Source organism: Stomoxys calcitrans, chromosome 2, assembly GCF_963082655.1.
Source record: "Stomoxys calcitrans chromosome 2, idStoCalc2.1, whole genome shotgun sequence".
NCBI lineage: Eukaryota > Metazoa > Arthropoda > Insecta > Diptera > Muscidae > Stomoxys > Stomoxys calcitrans.
Genome location: NC_081553.1, coordinates 237021276 through 237031000, shown reverse-complemented (window position 1 = coordinate 237031000; position 9725 = coordinate 237021276). Strand labels below are relative to the sequence as shown.

At 37.9% G+C, this 9725-nt stretch overlaps 1 protein-coding gene across 1 annotated transcript; it reads left to right on the top strand.

The window, feature by feature from the left end:
• The first annotated feature begins 4927 nt into the window (after nt 1-4927).
• Nucleotides 4928-5724, top strand: LOC106088878 (uncharacterized). Its single transcript, XM_059361805.1, has 3 exons — nt 4928-5074; nt 5151-5539; nt 5598-5724. The coding sequence occupies exons 1-3, from the start codon at nt 4928-4930 to the stop codon at nt 5722-5724; spliced, it is 663 nt and encodes a 220-aa protein (XP_059217788.1).
• Nucleotides 5725-9725: the final 4001 nt, after the last annotated feature.

Sequence of the window (9725 nt, the reverse complement as noted above, 5' to 3'; positions counted from 1 at the left end):
CAAAGTTTTAGCTCAATATCTCTATTTTTTAAGGTTGTAGCGTGATTTCAACAGACAGACGGACGGACGTGGCTAGATCGTCCTATATTTTTACGGTGATCAAGAATCGGTCGGAAATGGATATTTCGATGTGATGCAAACGTAAGAACAAAATGAATATGCCCCCATCCTTTCGTGGGGGTATAAAAATGCTGTAATAACACCTAAAATGGTTCGGCTTGAACTGGGTGAATTCCAACAACATGTTCTCTAAGGATAAAAATTTTCCAATTGAGCAATTTCTAAACTCCCAAAATTATGGTGTTTTCTTAACTCAGTACTCGTTCGAGAATCTGAGCGTACGAGCGCCCATCTAAAGTAATTTTTCACCTAAAGTGATGGTATGGGCAGATGTTACCGGCGATGGCGGTTTTTTAATCGTTCTTTTTTTGTGCCTGGCGTGGAAGTAGATATGCCTTATTATCGGTTTATCATTTTGGAAGTTGTTTTGCAGCCATGGGCACGCAATCGTTTCGGTCGTAGACCATGGACCTATTATTAAGACTCAACAGTGTCACTTAAAACACGTGTAAACCAAGAACGGCTAAAAAATCATGTTCCGCGCCTCATTTCGTTCACACAGTGGCTGTCCAACTCGACCTCGACATTTTTTGCTAATTTAGCCATTTCAGAAAGCAAGTTAAGGACTATAAACCTGTGCGAATGCGCTCAAGAAACTCGTTGTACGAAAATGGGCCAAAACACTGGCAGATTACAATCATGCTGCTTGCAACTGTTTTTTGTCGTTTTTAATTAAGGCAACACATTTTTGTTAGTTGAAGCAATAAAAGATATCTTCAGTGGCCATTAGAATTGGTAGCACTTCGTGTCTGCTACGCTTGACCAATAGTATGTTATTTCCAAATGCTCTTCCAAGCGAGCTTTATGACTAAGAAGAATAAAGCGTATTGGTCCCTTACCTTGTAGTGCAGTTCTTATTGCAAGTGGGTAAGACACTTCGTATCAATCTCGGTCACTGTTGATAGTTTATGAAGTATATCGTTTCATATTTGTTCTCTTTGGTGCGTTTTAGTAGTGGAAAGGACGTCCGGACATTTCGCCGCAAAAATAGATATCAAATTCGTGCTCTACTCCCAAATACCTTTTATTGGAGTTCAATATTGCTATGGTCAGTATATTAATCCATTATGGGTATGGCCCACCAGACATTAGGTCCCGAAAATGAATATCAGATTTGAGCTTTACTCCCAAATATTTTTCATGCCATGGTCGAAAAATATGTTCGATTTGGGAGGGTTTTAGGATTGGGACGGCTCCCCAAACACTTTGCTCCAAAATTGGATATCAGATTCGTATTTTACTCTCAAATACCTTTCGTTTGAACTCATATTGTTATGATGGGTCTATATATCGTTTTTGCATGTTTTTGGAATAAATACCAAATTTTTATATCCACCATAAGATACGGATATAGCCGATGCTACACGTTTCCGATAACCGGATTGGACTTCTTGAGCTCATAGATGAATAGATTTAGGTCCCTTAAAACCCGATGCTGCGGTATGGCATCTTGGAAGCTTCAATCAATGCCCGATTGAAAGAAGCTTCAATTAACACCCGATTAATTGTACAAACGAACTCAAATGCAAGATGATTTTATAAGGATTGAGCAGAATCCGTGGTGGTGGGTTCTCAAGATTCGACTCGGCTGAATTTAGAGCACTTTTACTATAAGAGTGCACACAAAATTTTAGTTGAATCGTCCAACCTGTGGGTTCTGCCATTTTGAGGAAGTGGACAATTTGAAGCGATATTTTTTGAAGAAGGTTTTAACCACACCAAGTTTTACACCAAACTATGGACTTTTGCTGGAAACCGATATGGAAAACAGTCATTTGTATACTCTGGGTCTCCACTTAGAATACATCAGAATAGTCTTCCAAAAATTTTGACAATGATAATGCTCCAGTAAAATGTATTTTGGGTTAACGATATGAAAGCATTGGCCCAAAACGTCAGAGTAACTTGGCCTTATACAGCATAGAGCAACGAATGAGACTCTTTTGGTTTGAACCTTGAACAAGGTATAAATTTGAAAATTTTTCAGAGCAAATTAAGACGAAAATCGCAATGTCTTTCCAGGGTATACAAATATTTAGATTATACGAGAGCAAAATATTATTTTACAGATTCTTTTAAGTTAAAGCAAATAAGCTGAATATTTAAGGCATTGTGTGGTTTAACAAACCTGAGCTCTACAAAATTTAACGCAGAAGAAAGAGAAAAAAATTTCTTTTTGTTTGTAATTATACCCGCAATTTCAATCGATCGTCTTCAAATTTAGCACGGACATCTTTTTTCCCTTAGAGACGAAGCCTATTGGAAAAAATCGGTTCAGATATAGCTCCCATATTCATGTTTGTCTGATTTGGACTAATACTGCAATAATATTGTCATTTGTGGACCGACTCTCATGAAATTTGATACAAAGGAGTCTTTTATGAGTCCCGATATTGAAGGTGAATTTGATTAAAATCAGATCCAGATAAAGCTCCCATACATATCTATCGGCCGACTTTCACTTCTAAGACCTTTTCAATCACATTTATCAACTGATCTTCTCAAAACTTTGTACTTTGCTTTCTTTTACGACTGCCACAAAGTCCACGTAGTCCTTCTAAAGACAACATTTTTATAAAAAGAAATTATTGTTAAATTTTTTCTAAAAACTACATTTTAAAGCATTTTTTAAGGACTAACATTCAGCGTAAAACTCTCTAAAGACAATCTAATCTCGAGATTATTTTTGAAAACCAAAATATAAATTTTGCATAAATATTTTTAAAGTCTTTTTATTATGCTCACCTGTCGCAAACAACATTTTCCTAAAATTTTTTCTATAGATAAATTTCAATAAATATTTTTAAAGACAAAATTTTAACCCTTACGCCTGACCCTCGATTCAGTTGTCCGATTTTGTTGAAATTTTCTCTCTCTATATATAAAAGAGACGCGTGATTGATTGATTGGCTAACTGACAGATCAACTCCCTCCCATCCCAAACGGCTAAAGCTAGAGTCATGAAATTCGGCACAAGGGAGGGTCTTGAGTCAAAGGCGCGCGATAAGACTGGGTTTTGTGATATTCGTCTATTTAGGTACTAAAAAGTACGAAATGGTGACTTATTATGATTTTTCGAAAACATAAGATTTGGTGACAAAAATTCACGAAATACTACCGGAAGTGGGAAAAATGGTACGTTTAGAACTTCAATTGGTACTTTTTGGTACCTTGTTTGGTAACTGATCTAGAGATTTGAATTTTGGAATTTAGGTACACTATGGCAACCTAAATTAGGATGCCAAAAGAGTTTTTGGATATTTAGAAACAAAAAAGTACCAAAAAAGGTACGAAATAAGTGAACTTTGTACGCCCTATGCAAAGTTCACCTATTTCTTTGAGATAGAACTTCGAAATTTGGCTTAAAAGAATGTTGTTACGAAAAAGAGCACTGAACTTTAACATGTAGATTGCACTAAGAAATATATGTTGGCTGACTAAGTGATTTTTGAACAAATTATACATTTTGGTACCAAAAAGTACGAAATTGCTTATTTACTTTTACTGTGAACGGAGAAGGGTAAAATTAAAAAATTCGCTAAAAATGATCGATGTCTTGACAAATATGCGATAGGGTGTACCAAATATGAAATGTTGAAATCGTACCAGGATTGGAATAAAAAGTTCTTAAGTGCTGTAATTGGTACAATTAAGTACTTTCTTTATAGATTGAGCTACAGATCTGAAATCTGCTATACAGGCACATCTTGGAAGCATGTACCGAACGACTAGCAGTTTGTTTTTTTTTTTTGGAAATTTGTACATTTAGGTGCTAAAACGTACAAAATGGTACTTTATTTACGGATTGAGCAAAATTGCGATGCAGTTAAATCTCACTCCTAAGAATTTTGAGGAATTTTTTCGTTTGATTTTTGGGATATAAAAAATTTTCGATTTTTGACAAGTCAATTTTCCCCCAAAACATGACGGGAAAAATTGTTGTAACTGGTTTCAGTCGTCTACTTTACGCCAACTCGCATTTCATTTCGTACCTTTTTCCTAACTCGAGCTAGATTTTTTCTAAGTCAGCTCTATTCTTGGCGAACATAGGCACACCGTTGTCAAGGGTTCGAAGACATTAATACAACTTTCGGAAGATATTTGCACTGTGTTTGAAATCAGTGCAAAATTCAGCTCTGACATTTTGACCAAATGTCGCCGCCGATGTGTCAGTTACTGCACCAAAAAGCTACCACAATTTTCAAAAAAAAGTTCAAATTTGAAAAATGTCGGTTGGGCCCTCGCAACCCCATGCTGACGCATTTATCAACTGATCTTATCCAAAATTTCCACAACGATTTCCTTTATGACTCCTTAAATATATCTGTATTTTGGTCGAAATTCTACATTTAAAATTTAAGCAAATTTTAGTTTCATTGACTTAGTCTGCATACGCAGGATGGGTACAACGGTGTCAAAAGGTCGGCTTCGACCAACTTTAGTCCATCTCTACCAAAGTCATTGAACTTTATTCAAAGTTTTCTTACTTTTGTACCGTTTAAGTTAGGATGGATTGCCTGGTGATTAATGATGATGTTTAGCACAATGACTAGCATGCCAATGTGCTGTTGACATATGTCAACGTTGCTCTTGGTAAGTATTGAGCATTGCAACCGAATACCATAGGATTGGCCAGGGTAGAACACACATAAAATAGGGCCTATGCAACAAATATTTGATTTGTAGCATTTGAGTGAATGTGACAATGTGGGCTGCTGCAGCATGCCGACCGTAGCCTCTTGGTGCATTCAGTTTTTGTCCAGAACTTTGTGGAGTAACATTGGCATCCGTATGTGCTGTCATGAGGATGGCATTCATCAGTCTTCTGTTCGCAGTGTTACTCCTCTGTGTGCGCCCTGCCCGTTTGTATGCCAATGCAACAGCAAGCCGCTATGACGCTGTTGTCAAGAGGCAGAAGCGCTTCCTGGTCTTTGAAAAGGGTGCATCCATCACAGTAAGTAGGCAGATGCGCACATCCACAATGCGACAAATCAACTTAGACACAGACATTCATATTCAAATTGGCCTAGTTACAGGGCAATAATGCCAAATCTATTCTACCGGGTGTTCCTCGTGGATTGAATGTTCTATTCGAGTACACGGTATTCTACGATCTGCCAACTGGCTTAGATCTAATTAAGAAGAAGTTTGCAGCTCTCGAAAGCAGATTCACCACAAAGGCCCCTGATAGACCTAGCACCATGAGGCCACCAAATTTGCTGCATTTTCCCCAAATGTGGAGCGATGGCTCCACGGCACAGCACAGAAGATATTCAAAATGCAAACGGAAAAATTTCTATGAATTGTATGAAGGATATTCGGCAATCTGCTTAAAGAGAACCAAACGAGTAGCAGATATGCAGCGGCTGACAACATCCGAACGATTATTTTATGATGTTATGGAAAAATGGTCGCTTTTGTAGGTGCATCAACCATCGCACTGGAACCAAATTAATTTTGTTCAATTCAATTTTTAGGCATGGTTTCCAGCCTCGTAATTGTTTCATGAGAACCTTGTGTGAAGCTCGTCATTTGCTTCTACCCTACGGCTACTCGCTACTACATGATGTTATTCATATATTTCTAAGGTGTGCTGATCACTAAAGTTTGCTAATTTAATTTGTTGCTGTTTGTTAAGGTATTTTCTATTTAATTTTGCAGTTATACCATACCTTGGGTCGCTCGCCATGAACAGTTCAGCCGCTCACTAAGCGGACATCATACGCTTAATGATTGTTCCAAATTTTATGGAGCTCACTGTCGTGTAAGTTGGCTGAGTTATGTGACAACCGCGGTACATGGTTCATTCGCCGATTTTATTGAATAAAAAAAAGCCTATGAGGGCTTAGAAAAGAGAAACAATGGAAATAAAACTTAAAAAAGTGATTTCTATAGAAGCTGTCATTCATTTGATAGAAAGTGTTAAAATTTATGAAAATTTGAAAGAAATTTAGTTTTCATAAAAATTCATTCTAAATTCATTTATTATACCCTCCACCATAGGATGGGGGGTGTATACTAATTTCGTCAATCCGTTTGTAATACCTCGAAATATGGATCTAAGAACCCATAAAGTCGATATATACTTGATCGTCAAGACATTTTAGCCGCTTAAAATTTTGCACAAATACTTCTTATTAGTGAAGGTCGGTTAGGAGTGTAAATGGACCAAATCGGTCTTTGTTTTGATATAGCTGCCATTTAACCCATCTTGGGTCTTGACTTCTTAAATAAAGAAAAAATTTGTTTCTGTCAGAAAATATTTTTTTCTGTGTAATAAGTTTTTATACTCACCACCGATGGATGGGGGAATATTCATTTGGTCATTCCGATTGAAAATATCCATTTCCGACCCTATAATGTAAATTTATTCTTGATCAGCGTAAAAATCTAAGACGATCTAGCCATGTCCGTTCGTCTGTCTGTTCGTCCGTCCGAACGTCTGTCGGTCCGTCTGTCTGTCTGTCTGTCTGTCCGTCCGTCTGTCTGTCTGTCCGTCCGTCTGTCTGTCCGTCTATTGAAATCACGTTAGAGTCTTTAAAAAAGGAGATATTGAGCTAAAATTTTGCACAGATTTTTTTTTGCCCAGAAGTAGGTTAAGTTCGAAGATGGGCTATATCGGGCTATATCTAGATATAGCCCCCATATAGACCGATTCGCCGATTTAGGGTCTTACGCCCATAAAAGCCATATTTATTATACGATTTTGCTGAAATTTGGGACAGTGAGTTGTGTTAGGCCACTCGACATATTCCTTTAATTTGGCCTAGATGGGTCCAGATTTGGAAATAGCTGCCATATAGACCGATGTCTCGATTTAAGGTCTTGGTCCATTAAAAGGCTCATTTATCGTCCTAAGCCGACCTCAAGCCAGCATACAAAAGTAAGCACTAAACACGAAAGGACGATGTACACAAACACAAACAGGACACGGCAGCCCCCACGGGCTATGCCACACATACCTGCATCAACATGGGACTTTACAATCAACGCGGCCACCTTCACTGGCGAAATTCGGGACAGTAAAATGCCATAGGCCATGCGACATCTGACATAAATTTGGCTCAGATCGGTCCAGATTTGGATATAGCTGCAATATAGACCGATCTCTCGATATAAGGTTGTGGGCCCACTTTTATTGTCCGATTTCGGCAAAATTTGGTTCAGTGACTTGCGTTAGGCTCTTCAACAATTTACGGCTATTTGGCCCAGATCGGTTCAAATTTGGATATAGCTGCCATAAAGACCGGTCTCTCGATATAAGGTTTTAATTGTCCGATGTAGCCAAAATTTGGGACAGTGAGTTGTATTACGCTCTTCGACATCCCTCTTCAATTTGGTCCAGATCGGTTCAGATTTAGATATAGCTGCCATATAGACCGATCTTTCGATTTAAAGTCTTGGGCCCATAAAAGGCGCATTTATAATCAGATTTCGCTGAAATTTGACACAGTGACTTGAGTTGGGCTTTTCGACATCCGTGTCGTATATGGTTTACATCGGTCTTTATTTGGATATAGCTACCAAAAAGACCAATATTTTGTTCTACAAAATTGAACAATAACTTGTACCTATTAGACCACTCAATATCCGTGTCGTATATTGTCCAAATCGGATGATATTTCGATATTGGTGCTATGGAGGCATGCACTTTTCACTAGATTATGACGAAAGGTGGTTTATATATGCACCCGAGGTTGAGCCACATATTACCACGATTGGTCCATATATCGCTTTGGGGGAAACCTCACCTCAAGTTTGGATACCAAATTTTTGTTTTTAGGTTACTATAAGGAGGCTCAGAGGTTAGCATTTCCGTCTATGATGCTCAACGGCATGGTTCGAATCCTGGCCAATTCTTATCATTGAGCTTAAACTTGAAACGGACCTCATGCATTGCTATGTGAGAAGTTTGCCCGTGCAAATAAAATTTTGCTTGCATCGCCTCACTCATCTTCGAGGGTAAGGGAAAGGGTGGATTTGATTTGTAAAGAGGAATGTGGTTTAAATTTATTACGTAAGAATTTGATTTTTAAATTTAGTTGTTAATATTTTTAGCTATGATGTTATTTGAAAATAGCAGGGCTGGTCGCATATTCACAAGCACTCAAACACTCCACAAAGCTGTTTTTAATCCTGTTTTTATATGTGTATAACTTTTTTTGCGTTTAATTCATGTATAAACCTGTCACCAGCAAATCTCCATGTTTGTTTGAGTACCAGGACATCCTACGTGGAATGATGTTTCCATTTCATTTGTTTAAATAATAATGCACGGCATGTTATTCATTCACATTCACACGGACACACACACACACACACACGCACGCACTTGCTAGGTCACATACATACATGGTGATATGCAAACATTGTGTGAACATGTGTTTCTGCTAAAAAAAGACTATATTTTGCCATATTACCTTCACCCAACGTCAGTCAAACAGAAATTCAGAGATAGATTTGAACCGAAAAAAGGCTCAACTGACTTGAAAGAGCGGGGAGCAGAGATACTCTTAAAAAAAGTGTAAAATAAAATATGCCGTGACATGCTATGCAAGAAGGACAGAAATCGGTTTCCATAGTCATAATCTATCCGTGAAACTTCTAGGTGCATATTTAAATTTCATCCATGCGAAGTCGAAGATTTTCGGAAGTTTTTTTTTCGTCTGAACTCAAATGTCCTCGACATGGCTTCAATGGTCTTACACTGATGCCGCCAAATATCCATCAGCGGCGAATTATTCTGGATGGCCATCTTGCAGCAACAGTTCGTTGGCTCAATTGAATATTCTATTCAACAATCGGCTCAATATTCCATGGAACTTGCATTCGCCTCTCATTCCCCCTGTCATTGGGGTGGAGTGGAGTGGAGTGGGGGTTTTGGCCATATCAACTGATGGATGGAGCACTTTTCGCACATTCACTAGCTCGTCCATTCATTCGTTATTTATGCAGCCGCACATCCATACAACGCTGACTGTGGACCCATTTATGGTACGTGGGTGTAGCTGCTCATGTAACCACAAAGAATGCTTGTGTTTGCATATCGATACAGGGTAATGCAAAAGTGTGTATCTGAAATATATATCTCTTTGAAATTTTAAATTCATATTGATTAAAAAACTTTAATTGCATAACATTGTCTTCAAAATTGTTAAAAATGGTTGAAATCAAAAAAATAAAAAATATAATTCATTCATAAATAATCCCTATATTAGTTTTTAATGAAAATGCTATTCAAACCTTCACTGCATGATGTGACATGCCTCGACCCATGGATCAACTGCTTTAGGGATACTTTGGATCATTGAACGTTGCAAAAACTGCCACTTTTGCCACACCCTGTCATTGACTATGTTCCTGCTTTCCAATGGGTTGTTTGGGTATGCGTTTGCCATGAGGAAAAAAAAATACTTTTAGTGAACCACTAAAGAATTTCAATTAAATTTGAAAAAGCTATTAAAGTGATAATTTCCCAGGTAAATAAAAACGCTCAAAGGCCATTAAGGGTGAGCGGGAGCGTTCGTTAACATACATCCGCATTTACCATTCTGAAATTTACATTAATGGCTTTCCAGGTACAGTCAGTCAGTAGTCTAGGTAAC

Bases quoted from the DNA above. Each gene is read 5' to 3' on its own strand.
- LOC106088878 (XM_059361805.1), top strand. From the start codon at position 4,928: ATGGCATTCATCAGTCTTCTGTTCGCAGTGTTACTCCTCTGTGTGCGC. The intron at 5,075-5,150 runs GTAAGTAGGCAG...AAATTGGCCTAG, and splicing joins AAAAGGGTGCATCCATCACA to TTACAGGGCAATAATGCCAA. The intron at 5,540-5,597 runs GTAGGTGCATCA...TTCAATTTTTAG, and splicing joins ATGGAAAAATGGTCGCTTTT to GCATGGTTTCCAGCCTCGTA.